Below are 19,543 nucleotides of genomic sequence, written 5' to 3' on the forward strand. Positions count from 1 at the left end.
TGCATCCCTCACGCTCCTCCGTTGCGGGAACTTGCTGGCGAACCTCTGACACTATGAATTCCTTGCTCTCATGAAAAGGTCGATCTGGGGAGGACCCAATCGTGGAATAGAAGATCCACCTGGCCCTGGCAAAGTTCCCACTCGTGGAAAGAACGTAGTTCCCTGCTTAGCAAATCTGCAATGGTGTTCTTGGTGTCCGCCAAGGGGAATGGGGACGAGAAACTTATCTTGATGAATGGCCCAGTGCCACAGATCCTGGGCCTCCATGGGGAGCCGGAGAGCGCATCCCTCCCTGCTTCCAGATGTAGAACACAGTGGTGGTGGTGTCCATGAAGATCCTCACCACCTTGCCCCACATCGACAACAGGAAAGACTCGAAGGCCCAGAAGACGGCCTGAAGCTCCAAGAAGAGGATGTGAAGGGTCTTTTCCTCTGGCATGCAACTGTCTGGTATGAGCTCCCCAACCCTCCAGAGTAGCATCCATGGTGACAAGTTTCCTTGTAAGAAGGGACTTGGAGTGGGGCCCCTTGCGTGAGATGAGAGCACACGCCCCACCACTGTATTGCTTGTTGGAACTCCTTGTTGAGGGGGTTCTTGTCCGTCCAGGATCCCGAGATGTGCAGCCATCTCGCATCCATAAACTCCTGCAGAGGCCTCACCTGTAGTCTGCAAAGGAGGACGAGGTTGATGCAGGAAGTCATCATACCCAAAAGCGAATTGGCGGCTCGCACCGTAGCCGACCTCGCTGATGACAGGTGCTGCACCTTTCCTAGGATGGCTCCTACTCTCTCTTCCGAGGGAGACGCCAGACAACTGATTGTGTTGAGTCAGGCATCCAGAAACAGTGTTCTGTGATGGCTCCAAGCAGGACTTTGGATAATGTATGGAAAATCCCAGATCTGTCAGCAGATGCACAATCCTCGTCGTGTGCTGGCTCGCCAGAGCATGGGGGCAGGTTCGGACCAGCCAATCGTTCAGGGTTAAGGGTAAACGTGGATGCCTTTGAGACGAACATTCAGCTCCACCTGAGCGAAGCACTTTGTGAAGACCCATGGGCCGATCACAGGCCGAAGGGAAGTGCCTTGAACTGATGGTGCCGCCCCTGGACCATTAACCGCAGGAACTTGCGGTGCTTCTGGTGGATGGGGATGTGGAAGTAGGCGTCCTCCAGGTCCAGAGACGCCAGGAAGTAGCCTTCATCCAGCTGGCCAAGCACGTGCTGCAACATGACCATCCTGAACTTCAGGTACTTGTAGAGGCGTCGCAGGTCCAGGATTGGCCTCCACCCTCCTGTCTTCTTTCAGACCGGAAAGTATCTGGAGTACACCATGGAGGTGCTGGGGAACGGGTTCTATGGCCCTTTTTAATATTATTATTATTTTTTTTTTAACATGGCTTGGACCTGCTGCAGCAGCTGCACCAGGTGTTCTTGTCGAGCTACAGGGGGGAATACAAGGACACCTGTGTTGGAACTCCAAGATGTACCCCTGTCAGAGCATCCAGCATCCATCTTTTGGATATGGTGGTCTTCCACGCGCTGACGAACCTCACCAGCCGGCCTCCCACCGGGGTGTACGTATGGGGGCCCCCGAGTCCACGGCCGGTTCAGCCCAGCTTAGGTGCCAGGGCCCTGCCCTGCAGACGACCCAGGCGCTGTCCTCCGCTGCTGTATGCTTGCAAGCGGCCTCTACGCCTTGTGCGTCGTGGAGCAGGAAGGTTGACAATAAGGCATGGTGCAGCCCTTGGAGGACCTGCTAGGTTTTCCCCTTGAGGAATTAAAGGACGACGACCGACATTGCTGCAGGGTGCCCAGCAAAGGTGCCGTCTGTGTCAGTCTTGATATGACTAGACTCGTCGACCATCTTGCCAAACAGGTTTTGTCAGTCGAATGGCATATCTAACACATTAGACTGAATGTCGGGCCTGAAGTTGGTGGCTTTCAGCCATACCTGCCGATGAAGAGACACTTTGTTTCCCATCTGACGGAATCTGGTGTCCAGGATGTCCACCGTCACTATGATGGTGTGGTCAGAGACCACCTCCCCCTCCTGGAACAGTTCAAGAGCTTCTGCCTTCTTGTAGTCAGCTATGAAGTCAAGAATAGGGCTCAGCTTATAACAGAGCTCCCGGTCATAGCCCAACAAAATGACCAGTGCATTAGCAGCCTTAATGGTGCTGGCAGCCGTATAGAGAATCCTCGTCCCCATAGCGTACAGCTTCTTTCCATCCTGGTCCGGGGCTACCATGGATGAGGACGACTGATTCACAGAGCATTTCCTGGTCGCGGCCGAGACGAGTGGGTTGAAGGCTGGGAGCTCAGGCACTTGGGGGCTGAGTTTGGGACTCTATTTCTTCTCGAGCCTGTCACGCTTGGCGGGCGGTGCTCAGATTCAATAGTGCTAGGCCTTAATTCCAGATATCGTCCAACAAAGGAACGGACATGATGGTCCTCCGCTGGGACTCGCAACATTGCTAAAGGAAACCTTTATTTTTCGTCTCCTTAGGCACCAGCTGAAAAAGTTCAGAAGCCCTGGACATCATTGAATGGAAGGAGCCGACTTCATCCGGTGGAGAGGACCTGTGTGGGTCATCCGCACCTGCTGGTTCTCCATCCTCTGGCATGAAATCATGGGCTTAGACGGTGTCAGTTGCCACCGTGACCATGTGCGTGACAGAATCCCCTGTTGGGGTCACAACCCGAGGTGGAGGAGGTGGTGGCAGTGGTGTCGGTTGGCACCTTGGACCCACAGGGTCCTTTGACTTGTGTTTGCGCCTAGAAGGACTTCTGGAAGCGGTCTTGGAGGACCTCCAGATGGAGCAGGGCCCGGTGTGGGCTGCAGTCTCTGCTCTCTGCTGAATTTATGATACCAGCATTTGCAGCGTGGTCAGAATGTCCAACAAAACCTTTCTGGGTTGAGGTGTAGAAGGAATGAGAGGGGTAGGGTCTGGGCGGTTACACGTCTTCTGGAGCAGTAGGCGATAGAGCTCACTGTGCAGCGATCAACCTTCCAACAAGGGTCCTTGGCCCCCTTAGTGGTCTGAATAGTAGCCCTCAGGCAGGTCGTCGCCCTCAGAGCTAGTATAAATGTGCCCCGTCACACTTGGTTCAGCTCCTTGCTCCTTCCTATGGGTCGGAGGCCTTCTCCCTCCCCTCTCCTGAGGCTTCTGGGACAAAAAGGCTGTCTTCTTTCCGGGGGTCTTTGCCGAAGCTGTGGCATTTACCTCACACTATGCCGGTAAGGACATCTGCAGAGAAGTAGTCGCTGTCACTGTGGGCATCACCCTCGTGTCCTGCCCTCCTTTCGAAGAAGTAGTGGTTGACGGGGACGTTGACGGAGTGGCAACAGCAGTCGATGTGGCAGTTGATGACGTAGTTGAGGATGGCGTTGTCTTGGCTGGTTGAGATGTCGATGGAAGCAGAGAAAGGCCCATCATCAGGATTTCTCCTTCGTCGTCTTGTCCAGTGGCAAGCAGAATTTCAAAGTTGTCAAGAACTCTCTTTGAGTCTGCGACTCGACGGCAGGCTCACAGTGGATGTGGTTGGTCATCGCGATTTTGACCTTCCCGAGCCGGGACCAACAGCAGCGACAAACCCATTGTGATTCGTGGCATGCAGCTTTCCCTTCTTTTGGACCCCCCGCAGGCTTGACATCCTCAAAGGGACCTCGACCTCTTATCTGAGGGAGTTCGATCGTTAGACCGGCGGTCCTGGGAGAAGCGTGCTCATGGCCAAAGGCCGAGTTAAAGGCCTTATCCGTTTTAACCACGCCACCAAACTGCTGTAGCGGTCCTCCTTGGTCTTCCTCGAAAAACCACGGCAGACCTTGCATCCCTCCTCATCATGGTTGTAGTGTCGATCCTCCACAAAAACGTTCTAGTCCACATTTCGCACAAAGTTTGAAGAGGGATCGCCTCTCTTTGGTCATGGTGAAAAGGCGCAAAGGCAGCCCAAGCCTGGCCCTTCTCTGATCCGATGAAAGATCCTCGATGAAGTATATTCTTCACACACAGCGGATCGCTGCTGGCGGGAGTCAAACTCGGGTCGAATGACAACTTCAAAAATCTGTCAAAACGTTCACATTTTACCAAAAACTCAACATATTCGAAAAAAAGCTTCGAGAGCACTAAGAGGACTCCCAACACTGAAGCGCGCGGTAAGAATCTGAAGATGGCCACCAGGGGTGGAGCTTAGGGAGAGGATTGTCATTGGACGCAGGCAGTGTGAACCAGAGGACAGTGATTGGTTTAGAGGAGAATCGTTTTCAACCGAAAGTGAAACTTTTTCTTTTACTGAAGATTCCCAGCCTGACGATGGGTAATATTCATGAGCATGTGAATCCATGCCAGACTCATGCTGGAGAATTATTATTACAGGTAAGTAACCTTATAAACATTTATAAGATCTTTCCTGACCTGAGAGGACAGGAAGAAGGCCAAACTACATGGAGACAGCCAACAGTTTGTGTCGAGAGTAAGCTGGGAGATGACCAGCTTTTGCAGGAGTTTGCCCAGGAAAGGATAGAGATCGGGTGATCGCTGGACAGGTAGGAACGGCAACAGGCTTTTTAAGGAAGGGGTGCACAAGGGAGTGCTTGAGGAGAGAAGGGAAAGCACCAGTGGCGAAAAAGTGATCGCAGAAATCGGCCAAGGCTGGAGCGAGAGTGTCAATGTGGTTCTTGATGTTCTGGAGGGGCAGGGCGGCACCTCTTTGGACAACACTTTCATAGATCGGACTTGTCTAGAGACATCGTCAGGTGTTATAAGAGAGAAAGAGGAGAAAGGAGGAGAGGGAGAGACGGCCAGAGGGGGGTCGAGAGCGGGAGAGGAGGAGGAGAGTGAGGACAGGATGTCCTGAGTTTCAGTAGTGAAGTGAGAAGTTAGGGCCGTACAGAGGGCCTGAGAGGGAACAGGAGAGGTGAAGACTGCAGAGGGATTGGCCAGCTCCTTGAAGATTTTAAAGAGTTTGGCCATGCTGTTAGAGGCAGCAGAGACGCGTGCTTGGATGTGGACTCTTCTTGGACAGGACAGAGTCTGTATTGCCTTTGGAGAAGGTGGCAAGCCAGTTTGTCAGAGGATGCACCCGAAGCCCTCCACTTCCTCTGAGTCATACCAAGAGTGGAGATCTTCATAGAAATACTTCTTACATTGAACCCGGACGAAGTCAGGAGGCACTCAACAACTTTGTCTCATAGCGGAGGGCAGCACAGCACATTTCCAGAGAACCAGCAGAGCCTTGAGGATGCCGACAAAGAGTTCCAGCCGTTTAGCCAGCCGAAAGTCCTTGCAACAATGAACAGATGATTCTGGGCCTTGCAGTGGAAATGCAAAGATGCACGCCCCGACAACCAAAAACTACCCATGTACCTCAAGCAAGACAGGTGACTGGTTGATCCCACCAATCTTGAGGAAGAAGGTATCTCACAGAGGTCTTTTCTGTCCATGAGATAAAAGGTGTGTGAAGCAGTGATATTGGCAGAGCCAAAGCTGGTCTCTGCAACAGTCATCCGGCGCCCCCGAGTAGTGCTCTTCAGATCTTTTCAGTTCCACTGGTCTACTTGGTTGCTCAGCTTATCCTATATCCAAATAATTTGCTCGGTGTGTCCCGAGTCTTCCAATACAACTCACCAATTGAGGTTGTGGACGAATACAAGTATCTTGGTCTGGTATTCTCTAAAAAGGCAGGCTGGAAAAATCACAAATGCAGTGGCTAAGCGAATGAACGTAGGGCTGTGGGGGCTCCTCTGCTTCTTCTATAAATAAGGCGGGAAACGCTGGATAAATGTCTGCAGGTGTTGGGGTGAAAAATGACCACTGAACTCCTCTATGGAGCAAAACCTGTGGGTGTGGGGGGCCCATTTGGATTTTGAGACATTTTGCTGAACTCCGGTTTGCAGAGGATTACAGGTCTCCCTACAAGAGTTCTAGGGGATGTCCTAAAACATGAGTTAGGGCTCGTTAGCTTATCCCTGCAAGCTCAGAGGAGGTTTTTAGATTTTTTTTGAATACCCAAATAAACACCCTGTCAAATCGAAATGTGCATAATTCTAGGAATGGCACAAAGTGCTGGTGCAACTGTGGAGTAGGCCTCCTAAAAAGGATGGAGGATGGGAGTTGTAATGGTAATGGGCAGTTTAACACATACTCAGCGTAGTCCCCTCCTTAAAGAGCTGTGGAGCTCGATTTGGGCACCCTCCAAGTGAGAAGCAAAGAATTATCATCATTGAAGTATTACACCCTGACTCTTAATCAGGCTGGCTCGACCTCTGTAATAACTAAGATAATGGCCGCAGACTTCTTCTAATGGCTTGTTTAAATGTGCTCCTGCTCAGTACAAGGGCACGCTGGCTGGGCTTGGAAAATGTCTGCCCTTGTATCCTGGAGTGAGGGGAAGAGCTTCAGCACTTTTTAATGGAGTGTACATTTCTGATTAAACTGAGAAAAGAATGGCTACTGCCTCATGTTGTTAAAGAGCAATTATGGAATTGAGGGGATGCTATGACGTATTGAATGCATAGTGATGAAGTAACATTTTTAACTGCTTATTTTATTAAGCAAGGTCTAAATGTTATTTTTAGATATAGGTAATTGGGGAAATTACGTTCTTATGTAACACTTAACATTAACGGTACTGCGTTTTAAAATAGAGGGGTTTTATTTTGTAGTATAGCGCTGGTTTTATGTTGTAAGTGTTAATGGTTGCAGCCAAATATAATAAATCTTCTTCCTTCTTCGCAACATTGAAACTTGGAGGTGTTTGTCTGGAAGTGGACAGTCAGCCTTCCAGAATCTGTCAAGCAACATCCAAGCCCCATGGGGAATCTGGGTTGGGGCAGACAGCCCATTCCCCACTCACTGCCAGCATACACACAAAGGAGAGCCTTCCCACCTGGCAAGATAAAATGGCTAACAAAGGACAGGCCAAATTGGGCAGTACTTACTGGTCATTTTGAGCACATGGTTCTCCCTTAGTGCATTATTGCGGTGCCACCGATGGCACAAACCACTATCCCACTCTCATCGCTCATCCTGGCATCCGTTTCCCCAGTTAAAGCTGCTGAAAGGCAACCCCCACTGTTTAAGAGCATGTCTGACGCTAGAGAGGTCTCCCTAATACGCCGCCTGTCTAAACTCGATCATGGACTCACTAGCTATCCCTACTCTATCCCGCTGTTATTATTCTAATGGGGTTTGAGATTGTGCCTTGCACTATTCTTTTGGATTCAGGTGGATTCACCCACGCCTGCCTCTTCCTTCTACAGTCGCTACTGGACCCTTCCTCTTGCTCTTCGCGCCACTCCACTGTCCCTCCAATGTTTCACTCATCCTGGCGCTCGCCTACATCCTTTGATGTTCCCACTCTACTTCACTACTCGCCTCTCTTCTACTACTATCCCACTCCAAAGTACACAAAAACCCTTCTTCCGTTCTGTACCAGTCAATTCACATTCACTACCTACAGTAACGTCTACTCACTTGCCACACAAACATGCACACTCAAACTGCAGAACCACTTTCACTCCTAAACCGATACATTACCTGCTACACCAATCTCCTACACAATTCGCCACTCTCTCCGGCTGGTCTCGGGGCCCACCTCCACTGCTGACCTTACTCCACCACCGCCACCCCTGCCCCATTCCAACTGTCCAGATTGGCAAGCTTTCCCACTTTCTAGAGCCAACCATGTTCAATATTCCCCTCCAGGGATGTATATGGGTGAAGTATTCAAAAAGAGAAGAGGGGGGTGGGGGAGTTTTCAAAAGGAGGGAAAAGCCCCACGTGCGCTTCCAAGGAAATAGAAACACTGGTGGTTTGTGCTTGTCCTGGCATGACATTTGTTCTGATGGCTGACCAGTAAGTTCTTTGGGGAATGGGATCCCATGTATCAGCCTGTGGTGGTTTAGTGTTTTTTAAAATGTATTTTATTGTGCATTTGTAAGGTGCTTATATATCAAGTAAATTGTGTTTCTAAGAGCCCACAGTGCAACAGGGAGAAAACATGGGAATGAAAATCAAATACAACAATGAAAGATAGAGGCAGACCTACTAGGCCTGCTGAGCATTCAGAACGTGGGGAATGGGATCCCCTGTATCAGCCCGTGGTGGTTTAGTGGGTTTGATATTTGTTTTGGTCGTTGGTTACTTCTGGTGATGTCACACGGTGCGATTATCTGCTGCATTTGGCCACAGCATTCCCTTCTACTGCTCTGTACACTCATTCATCTTTGCATGCAGCATGGTCTGGTCTCTCCTCGTGGCGCTCGTCTTATGGCAGACCTCCACTATATCTGGGTGACACTAGGGCCTCCTCTTCATGGTTTGGATAAACTGGGGCAGGGCCACAACTTGGACGCCTTTCGTATGTTCCCTGCGGGCTGTATATGCTCCTTTAAACATGAGAAATATAATGCCAGTATGCTGTAATGGAAGCATGGAATGGGACTAAAGTGGTCTATACAGATGCATTTGGGCTCAAGGGAGAGTAATGTGGTTTTCTCTGCAACTCCCCCTTCAACCCCCCACCTCCCAAGGAAAGGACTAGCTCTTGTTTGTTTTCTGGCCTACCTCCACCTTCCACTTCTTTTGAAAAGGCCAGAGTATTGGCTTTGTCACACATGGCTGAAAAGGCAGCATGGAATAGGTAATTCGAAAAAAGGTTAAAAAGTAGCAACTGTTGCCAGCCTGTTTAGAGGATGCCTGGAAAGTAGCAGAAATGCTACTTCAAACAAAAAGAAGGGGACACAGTGTCCCCACAGCACGCCCTGTGTATTTGCACCTGTGTTTATGTGTATGCTGAGGATTTGTGATGACCACTCCTGTACCGATGGTCTAGATGCTCTCCAGTGAACCCAAAACAATGCAAAAGGAACAGTAGGGATCCCTGCCAGCTGACCACATACGGTTGGGGTGCTGCCATAGGAAAGCATGAAAGCCAAAACTAAAAGGAGAGGTCTTCCCACAATTGGAATCTTAAAAGAAGGGTCCAGTGTTCCCAGAACAAAAGTAAGTACAGGAGGTGAGATAAAAAAAGTCTCACCCACCTTCAAAGTAAATGAAAAGATTTCAGTGAGTGCAGTAGTAGTGCCGAGAGGCTGAGGACAGAGGGTAAGAGTGGCAAAAAGAAAATCTTCCTAAAACAGCGAGACAAAAGGGGCACTTGGGTAACAACTGCCACGGTAGCCATATGGCTTACTTAAGGCAGTTCCGCAAGTAAAGTTGCCAGGGAAACCTTGGCAGCAGTTTACTAGCCAGCAAAAAAATAAGTCAGGACACCAAAAAGCCATCAAAACCAAACCAAGAGGACCAACAAAGTTAGAAATAAGAAAGCCACAGCTAGCACACAAAATCGGGTTGTAAGAGTTGGTTGGGGGGTGGGGGGTAATGGAATCAATGACCAGTTGAACCAGAAAGTCAGAAACTACTGAGAAAATAATCTACATGAGTCAGAAAAGGATACCCTGTTTGTGTAGCCCATTCTGTACTTCAGGTCCTATGCTCTCACAATTAACAAAATGTGAAAATAAGGGTAGCAATTCCTGCGTAGCCCTCTCCTGCAAAACAGTGCGACCAATGAGAGTTCTTTATGCACCTCATGCCTGTTCCCAAACAAACAACTTTCTGGTTAATTTGTATTCTGAATGTGTGAGGAATCAGATATGGAATAGTGGGTTGTTATTCCGGGAGAACAGTTAAGGGCTCTCTAAAGTTAAAACTGTCAAACCAAGCCTGTTTCCAATTGTTTCAAAATCCTTGCAAACATTGGAAATATTAGCATACTGTTCTAAAGAAACTACCTATTTCAACATTTAACAAATCTAACACTATAGAATAAGACACGTAAATGGTTAAAGCAGAACTCTTATAGACCGTACCTAAGCGTGCTCAGTGTCTCATCGTAGTTTATGTCAGCTGGACTTAAGGCTGCCACCATCGCGGTCCTAGAGTTCCCACCTCGAGCAACAAAAAGTCAAATTATTTAAACAGCAATTTGGAAATGGCAGCTATTAGTTTAACACATGTGCTTGTCTCCAGACTCTCAATAAAAAAAACCCTGACAATTACCTAGGTTTTCTCGCAGCAGCCATGTGAGCACAGAGTCTCTGTATGGAATAAAGTCTGTCTTCTTTTTCTTCTTGCTCTAAAATGTATGCATACATATTCAGAAATATTAAACAAGGCAAACAATTGTAAAAAATGTAATAAGAGCACAGACTACAGGTGAGAAAATCAAAAATAAGAATGAAGAAAGCAACGATAGAGAAAATGAACAATTTAAGGGGCCTGGTAGCTGGAGTGAATCAACACTTCACTGACAACTGTTATCGACCTGTGTACTACAGCTTTGACCTCTTGGAAATAGAGGGAACACCCTCCCTTCCCCAACAGGATTATGGGGGGCAAAGGGAGCAAAGAAAGATCTGGCACCAGATACTTAGTATACAGATTTGTCTGACAAATAACTTGCAGAGGAACAAGAACAGTTAATTTGTGTGCAGATATTCTAACAGCCAGGAAACCAGCACTACAGTACCTTGCTGGTGCAGTTATCCTAATCGAGCAGCAGGAAACAGAATGAAAGAGAAAAATAAGGTGAGAAAGTTAGCAGAAAGAGACAAAGACAAAATGTTAACTAAATATTCAGTGAGCCGAGGACAAATACCTCACCAGATTCTACAAAGAAATTAAGTATAACAGAAAAATACAGTCTTTTCCAGTCTTAGTGTATGGGACAATTTGGTCCCCTAGCTTTTCAGACTCCATTTTATCATCCTTATTAGTAATACAATAAAGGGACCCAAATCCTAACTGAAGAAGAGGAAGATTTACCATCCCACTAGAGACACACCACGTACACTAAAGGTTGGGAGGAACAACACCAATAAAGAACAAACACCCACAACCAATTGTAAATAGCCATCCAGAACCTTACACGCACTTTTTAACAATAAAATGTCCCCTGGCACCTTGTCAAACCTTCCACAAGCTCTCCCTTGATGGTACGGATTCAAGGCCATAGCGCCCAGAGAGGTCTACTCTGGAGAGTTAATGATGTGGTAGATGACGGAATCAGAAAAAACCTTCCCTCAGTCCCAAATTAAACAGAAAAGCCTTCAAGGGGATACTTACCACCTCCGCCAGGGCTGAAATGACCTTCCCCAGTGTGGTCAGTGACTTGTTGATGTTGGCTCCTTCCTGTAAGTGCAGGATGCAATTAATTAACAGCTAATCCAACACAAACCTAACACAAACCTAAAATAGTGCTAAGAGCTCAGTTTAGCCTTCCAATCAAAAACGGAACATGCCAACAAGAAGCACAAGCTGACCTGACGTGCACACCCCAGTTGAATGCCAACCCACCGCACTTATTCCTGGGTCACCCATGAGAGACTGACACACAACTCAATTGTGCTTAATTTATCAATCTAAGGTATATGCCTTACCAGGAATCTTGCAAAATGAAGGCTTACCCCCCCCCACATCAGTGGCAAAAGCTTAAACCACAATCTAACTACAATTTACCTTTAAGCGTGTGCCCTTGGCACCCGTGGAGTCAGCTCGCTCACTTCCAGCCAGATCCACAAGGCTGATTTTACTGACCTGTAGGACAGAAGAAAAAAAACATAGCAATCGAGGGACCATGATGAGGGATTAAGTGGCAACAGTAATACTTAAGGAAGGGTACAAACATCTGCACTCACCACGAGCCAGTGGCTAGCGATATTTGACTCTCGGGCAGTAAGAAATGGTGTGCTTTGGTTGTATGTATAGAATTGTGGTGGCAAGTGACTTATGGCTGGCTAGTAGCTTGCAATTTACATTTTTGCCTCATGCTTAAAGAAACTAGAACTGAGATCATATCAAATCCTTGCTCGGTCTACTGTGCAAGTCAGAGTTCCCTACAAACCTTTACTCTGAGCAGCTCATTGCACCATTTTATTATCCGATGGTAATAGGCACCCCGTCTTTGAAGCCTAGCCTACTAGAACTTATCTGATCACCTGCAGATTGGCCCCACTGAGCCTCAGTACCAGGACTATTTGAAAAAAAACACAATGAGATCAAAATATGCAAAGGTAGGAATAGGAAACCAGTGCAGTAACTAACAGAAGATGACTCATCTCCCAGAGGATAGCCTACGTAACCCCAAAATCGAAATGGATGCAAGATAGGTACTGTCTCATGGTGCTTCTGATGTTATGGCCTTGTGCTATCAAGCAATACAAACACAGAGGGTCTCACTATGACCTTCAACAATGCACTCTTACAGTTATGTGGCAATTCCTCTGATTTCGAAATACAGAGGAAATCTAGGTTTTTACAATTCTCTGTCTGCTACATGTTTACCCACAACTCCAGCACCCCACATTTCCCTGTCCATGTACACAGATCATCTTTTTCTCAATCACTGAAACCTCCAGCATGACACTTCTACCATCAGTGAAAAGCTTTTCCTCCCCTCCCCGATAATGAAGCCCCAAAGCACCTTCCCACAATATTTTCTGCTATGCAATATTCAGTGCTCTCTCCACTCATTCACACCTCAAAACCATGCAGTACTATATACCCTCCTTACGGTCACACATGACTTTTGGATCCTATCCCAGTTTATACACACACATACATACACAACTTTCAATCCTCCCTTCACCCCCAACTCCACCACCACAGCACTGCATTCTTAGGCGCAGCACACATGGCTAAGTCTCACCTTCTCAGTGGAAAGGTTGGTCTCTGTGTCTTCCCTCTTCTGGGTGAATACAATAGTGAAGACTGCATGGGAGCGACTGCTGGTTTCATTCATGTTCGTAGCAGCAACCGTCCTGCAGGGAAAGAAACGGCCAGTAGAATGGAAGAAATAAAAAACTATCGCCATGAAGATACCTTGGTCCTTTCCTTTGTCCCCCTTCAGATAATAGTCAAAGGGCCAATTTGGAGCTTGCGCATGCAGAGTGCTGTCCACTGAGCCTCGACTCAATATTTGTTATTCTGATAAGAAGCAAAAAACTACCTGGCTTTGTTTCCAGCATCCATAAGATCAGCAATATCTGTGTAAGAGGTGACTGCCAACTTGGAGAGGTCCTCTACGTATGGACCCAGCAGTGGGTGCTCCCGCACACGGAGGTTCCCTTTGTTCTTTGGGTTGAGCAAGTCCCGTACCCGCTCACAGTAAATCTCCATGTAACTGACCTATGAATAGAACCAGAGCCGGGAGAGACATTTAAAGAAAGCAGATGTGAAAAAAAGACCTGGACAAAAATAAGACGTAAGAAAACCGAGGCAAGTGACAGAAACAAACAAAAGGGGGAAATCATTATACAAAGTGAGCAGAACAAAAACAAACACATGGAGGGTCCATTTTAGAGGTCCAAGTAAAATTAGAAAAGTGGTGTTACATGGAGGGGCAACATTTTTCCAAAAAGCACAATGTTCTAAAAAGGAAAGAATATGGCACACTGACATCTAAGCCTGGAATCTTACATGCCCCAGATCTATGGCAGTCAACAGCCCTAGTAACCCCAGATATGCATGGCAGACAATGCAAGGGCATTTGCCTTTAAAAAAACAAAAATAAGTTTTAAAATACAGCATCATTGAGGGGTCATTAACAATGGGCTTTTTTTCCGGATCCCTGCACCGTTTACTAAAGGCATCTATGACACTTTCGTACATCAGAAAATTTGCAGACATTTTACAAATGCCCGCAGACCCTGGTGCACACCCTGCTCCCAAAACGATAGATTTGATCAGCTTTTGCAGCCGGAAAGCACAATAGCTCCCCGCTATTGGTGATGGAAACTGGAAGAGAGAAGTATGGTTTTACCCACTACTTTTCCTCAGAACTCAGAATCGGGCCCCGAGTGAATGTGGGGGACAAAGGGAGAACGAGGACTGGCACAAAGTAAAAATGAAGGAAGGCAGATCTGGCTTTTAGTGTTTCCAAGTAATATCAGGAAACTATTTCAGCGCATTACTAAAATCTGTTTCAGGGTTCCCTTCTGAAGCTACAATTTGCCTAAAGCTACTTCTCGGACTACGCATCAGACACCAGCAGCAATTTACCCTGCATTAGTTGTTCTATTGTGCACTTATTCCCTTAAGCCAGAGAGATGAGACTATCCCTAAATGCTTGAAGATTCTGTTTGCTCTCCTCAGAGTTAAACTATCATTTCCATTATAAAGTTCTGTCTGAACTTAGTGCTCTTTGATTTTGGACTCAACTTCTTCTAAGGTTGACAGGCTTGATAAAGTTTGAGAGGCTTCCTTTTGGATCATACTTTAGTCGGATGATGGAACTACTCCAATAAATATGTGGGGTCAAATATTAGTAACCAGGAACTTCTGTCCCCAGGGGGCAGGCAGCTCAAAACTGGATGTGGTTTGAAGAGTTGAGTGAACAGAGGAAGGGTGTTGGTGAAAGGATGAATTAGGATTGGCCGATACCTGGTCCTTGGCCAGGTCTCCAGAACTTATCACAGACTCACCTCCACTGAGTAGGATACGTCTGAATTATAGTTGTCATTGATTTTCTCAAACAGATCTTCACAGAGCTAGAGAAGAGGAGAAAGAGGTTAATGGTGGTTTCCAAGAATAGAGTCAGACAATTCAAGGAATACAAACGCCCCCAGCCCGCTTTTTACTTACCTCCTGTCCTGAAATAAAACATTCTAACCCAAGACCATTCTTAAACTTCCTAAATACTCCTATCATGCGGTTCAATACCCCCTTCATAGGTTGGACAACACATGAAGGTTTTTATGGAAACCAAAAAGACAATTTATTTTCTAACAATCCAAAGATGCCCTCATTCAAACTTTCCCTGCAACATGCACTATGGATTGAGGAGCATAATATGACCAAATACCAGCTAAGAGGATCCTAGTGTGTGACTTAAAAGAAGGAAATACCAATTGAAAGCCATCTAAAAAGGTCTCAGTATTTCACCTAGGAAATATGAACAGGATCAGGTTTGCAAAGCAAGAGGACCTCAAATAAGGGACAAACAGGAATGAAAGGGACCCGAGGATCAGTACACAGGTACAGAGTTTGTGCCTCACACTTGAGTGCCGAGTACAGGGCTTAGGTTCAGGAATGAAAAAGTTCTGACGATTGCATCTTAGGCATAAGGGGAGACCCAAAATAAAGTGGAATCTGAGGATCTCATTAAACCAGAGAGTAAGGATTGAGAAGAGATGTAGCGTCTCACAATAATGAGGAAAACTTAGCTAGGAATTTGGCAATTTAGCATGGGCCATAAGACCAGAAGTATATCTTAGAAGTACTAATGGTTTCACCTCAGCTACAAAGTTTGGACCAGAACTGAGAAGATGGGGATTTCCCTTGAGGACATAGTCAAGACTTGAAGGGCCTGAATATCTTACCTGATGAGAGAGAATAGTACAAAGTGGATAAGGATAGTCATCAAGGTAGATTGGTTGCCCCAGAATAGATCAATCTGAGGATTCCACCTGGGGAATTAAGAAGGCACAAGGACGGATAGGAGTTTATGGTTCTCAAATGGGAGGTTATATGCATTCAATCGTCATTTGTAAAGGGATTCCGAAACCAATCAGCTGAATTAAACAACTGCTGTTTAGTCGGAAAAATAATGAAGGCAAAGAAGTCGTCCCTGAATGCTTGCTTGAAGAGGCAAGCCTTAAGTTCCTTACTGAATTTCTTGTGGTTCTTCCTTACTGAATTTCTTGTAGTTCGAGAAGAGCTAGATAAGTCACAGGGCATTACTTCAAGGGAGGGTGTCAGCCTCTCCAATATATGTTTCAGATAAGGTTGAGGGGATAAATATAGGCAAGTACTTTATCTCAGATGTTGCCTAAAGTGCAATTCAGTAACAGGGGTTTTAATATGGATAACGCTGTTACCAATAGTAGAGAATCAAAATAGATGTGACTGAACAGGGAGCTAAGCTGGTCCAAAATGATCCATTGGCAGCAAATGAAGGAGAAAAGGTGTTTGTTCTGAAGATAGTTAAGCTTTAAAATCTGATTGGACAAGTCACCATTTACATAGTTTATCATAGGAAAGAGATTTTATGGAAACCGGAGATAGCTGGTTCTCATTAAGTTGCAGAGAAAAGGCCACTTAGCTGCATGAGGACAATACCTAAAATCAGAGAGGCCTGAATTGCTCACCAGAGGGATTATGCCAGCTTGAGTCTCTTCTTGTTTGCCCATCATGGTGTAAGACTTGCCTGCTCCAGTCTGCCCATAAGCAAAAATACACACGTTGTAGCCTTCAAAGGCATGCTGCAGCATTTCACGACCAATGTCATTGTACACACGTGTCTGCGAAGCAAAGCAAGGGTCTTCATCCTGCACAGTGGGGAACAAAATAAATATATCTTGTGAAGCCAAGCAATCATTTAATGAAATTGGAATAAGCAAGAGATGGTGAGGGGGTTAGGGGGAGCAAGAGAATGAGAAAGAGAAAGCAAGATAGAGTGCACATTGTCACACATTTAAGTGTTCCTCTCCATCAGAGTCACAGAGCTCACCAGCAACTGTTAAGGCTCTTGCACAGGCTAGCTTACCGGGAACTACTCTAACAAGGCAGATAGTGCCAGACAATGAGAAATCCTGTCCTTTTAAGGGCTTTGGGGCACAGAGCCACTGTGAGCACCTAGCCCTAACAGGGATCTGGCACACAGAGTTACTCCCTGACATTCTTAACCACAGCCTACTTGTTCAACACAACTCTTGCCCACCAACAGAGCTTACTCACGTAATTCTTGCCCTAATAGGTCTCTGAAATAGTCATTCACGTGGCTGTAGCCTACCCTAACATTGCACTAGCAAACATGGGTATTTCAGTTAGTCGAGACATGCCCAAACAAGATCTATCACACAAATTCACACATCCAACTGGTACAACCCATCTGGGCTGTAGCACAGTGAACAAATAACTAAGATCCAGCACAAGCAGACATTTGACCCGAGCTTCAGAGAATCACTGGTGAGAGCTCCTGAACGTTAAAAAGGTTCAAGAACAAAGTCACAGAGTCCTTAAAATGGACCGAGTACAGCAGATATGGCAGTGGCCATGAATTCCTACCATTAAGAAATAGGACGTCAGCACTTAGGGTTACTCCTGCAATAAAGGATTTCAAGCACACAGGGCCACCTGCTGAGTGTGTGTCCTCCCAAAGAACCTCATGCACACAGGGTCAGAGCCTAAGCTACTAATTCTTAATAGGGTGAACACATTTAATGTAATTCACTGATTTCCTATGCCCCAACAGGGATGAGAATTTCTGACTGTTAGGGAGGTTTTCCAATAGGATTCTGCGAAGCGCCAAGGAAGACCAAGATGTATTGTTAGGCAGAGTTATTCCTGACTTTGTACACAAAAACAGGAAGGTATTCTAATTCTAAACAGCGAAGTGACCTCCAAAAAGGAACACACCAATCATAGTTTGCATCAAATCATTACAGTTAAGCAATACTTAAGGAAAGTAGAATTGCTAGAACGTTTCTCCCGACGTTGACAAAGCAAAGTGCATTAGTAGCTGCTTGTTATAGAAAAAGGCAGTAGCAAGTTACCAGGTTCACTGGGGAGCTGTAGGGAAGGCATACTCCGGCCTGATGACGAGGGACCGCACCAGAGGGGAGGCAGTTCTAGGTATGACCACAACAGCCTCTTGGATAGACTAACAAATTACTTACCCATGGTAACGTTCTTGCGACTAGATGTTCCTCATCTTAGATTTCTCCAATATCCAGCTTCAGCTGCTTTGGAAATGTTTTTTCGGCAGAGGGCGCTGTGTGTTGATGAAGTCGACTCGATGTCCTGAAGGCCTCAGTCTCAAAGATGAGATCATCAAAGGTATGTATAGCACACGCAGCGACTGTTGGATTCAGTTCTGTTTTTTGGTGTCATTCTAAGTAGAACTACCCGCATTAAAGCGGATTTGACCATACTAGACTCTGAAGGAGCGTAAGCTGCAATAACGGAAATTCTACTGCAGGGTAGGCTTGGAGGGGCGATGAGGAATACGTGGAATGAACATCCAGTCGAAGGAACGTTACCAGGGGTAAGTAACTTGTTATTTGAATGGATTGTGTCCTCCCAGGTATTCCTCATCTTAGATACACTCCCAAAGCAGTGTTTGTTTAGGAGGCAGGAGTAAAAATGTTGTCATAAATGGTTGCCATGAACGGAATGAAGGACTGCCTTCCCAAAGCTTCCATCCTGGCACTGACGCAATTCTTGGTTTAATGCAACTCTCATGGAACTCAAAGCCCAAAAAAATTAATAATTCTACGCCTGGAGAAATAGTCGGGATTGTCTAAGCTTGGATACATACAAAAAAGCAGTCAGAAGTTTGCGCTCCTCATGACTAAAGAGTTGTTTAATGATAGAATCATTAACGCAAGCTCAGATAGTAAGGAGCTGTTAAAAATCTTAAATAAACAAAAACATCCAAAAGACTGACTGCTAAAAAAATGAGGCTTGGTGTTCCAATATTCAGATAGCAATGATGGGTAAACTTGAAAAAATTAAAGAAAGCATTGAGGCCAAAAAACTCACTTTAAATAAAGACCCAGAGCCAGAACTCATCGAGACAACAGCCAATGCTGGTGCACAGCCGACTTTAATTTCTCACCTATCTCTGAACCAAAACTCACTACAGTCATCATGCAGCTCAAAACTACCAGCTGCAAGGGAGATCCCTGCCCCGCCATGATTATCAAGGAGTGTTCTGTGCTCAATCTAGCTCTTACCAAATTCCTCAATACCTAATTTGCTCAAAATTGTGTCCCGTAGGAGCTAAGGAAAGCATGGATTACCCCCCTTAAAAAAAGGCAGACCTCTGCCCCTTGACTCCAACAAACTACAGGCCTATCACTAACACATTGTTTTTTTAAAAATACTAGACACAGTGGCCTACAACCAGATATCACTACACCTCAACAGCTGCACAAATATGAATCAGGATTTAGGCAAAGTCATGGGACCGAGACCGCTCTCCTTGCCTTGAAATCCCAATTGTTGGAATCCATGGATAGCGGCCAGGCCTCCATGCTGATGATTTTGGATCTTTCGGCGGCCTTGGTCCTGGTGGATCACTCCATCTTGACCTCCGGGTTAAAAGGACATTGCCGGATTCTCAAGACCATGCAGAGCAATGGATTACTTCCTTCCTGAGTGGAGGACAAGGTAGGGTTGCTAGCGGAGAGGCATAGGCAAAGCCAGTCTCTGATTTACGGGGTACCCCAGGGAGCCTGCATTTCACCATGCCTTGAACGGACATTTTTATGGTGCCTTTCTTCAATTTATTAGAACACAAGGGCATTCTATTCCCCAATTGTGCGGATGACACAATGTGTCCTCCCTATATCATAGTCACACAGCATTGATGAGATCATCATCAATAAAGCCTACCATACTATCCACACCTCGATGGTACTTAACGGCCTAGCCCTAAACAGCGAGAAAACAGAACTCATGATTGTGGGTACGGACAATAGGCTTGCCAAATTAGGCCTGATGTTCAATAGCTTCAACATCGCAAATAAAGAAAAAAGT

General features: G+C 46.2%; 1 protein-coding gene across 25 annotated transcripts in view; it reads right to left on the reverse strand.

Annotated features, from left to right (window-relative positions):
- KIF1B (kinesin family member 1B) overlaps positions 1 to 19,543 on the reverse strand; it is a 2,119,562-nt gene that overhangs the window by 1,773,513 nt on the left and 326,506 nt on the right. For 20 of the 25 annotated variants that reach the window (XM_069609972.1, XM_069609971.1, XM_069609984.1 and 17 more), the window contains exons 4-12: positions 16,150 to 16,329; positions 14,485 to 14,550; positions 13,011 to 13,189; positions 12,711 to 12,822; positions 11,522 to 11,599; positions 11,129 to 11,194; positions 10,533 to 10,550; positions 10,064 to 10,139; positions 9,874 to 9,952 (exon numbers count right to left, since the gene is read on the reverse strand). In XM_069609972.1, the coding sequence (XP_069466073.1) occupies positions 9,874 to 9,952; positions 10,064 to 10,139; positions 10,533 to 10,550; positions 11,129 to 11,194; positions 11,522 to 11,599; positions 12,711 to 12,822; positions 13,011 to 13,189; positions 14,485 to 14,550; positions 16,150 to 16,329 (854 nt within the window). The remainder of the gene's footprint in view (positions 1 to 9,873; positions 9,953 to 10,063; positions 10,140 to 10,532; positions 10,551 to 11,128; positions 11,195 to 11,521; positions 11,600 to 12,710; positions 12,823 to 13,010; positions 13,190 to 14,484; positions 14,551 to 16,149; positions 16,330 to 19,543) is intronic. The other 5 variants (XM_069609973.1, XM_069609979.1, XM_069609989.1 and 2 more) reach the window with 1 other exon arrangement.

This window comes from Ambystoma mexicanum, chromosome 8 (genome assembly GCF_040938575.1).
Source record: "Ambystoma mexicanum isolate Mex_15411 chromosome 8, UKY_AmexF1_1, whole genome shotgun sequence".
Taxonomy (NCBI): Eukaryota; Metazoa; Chordata; class Amphibia; order Caudata; family Ambystomatidae; genus Ambystoma; species Ambystoma mexicanum.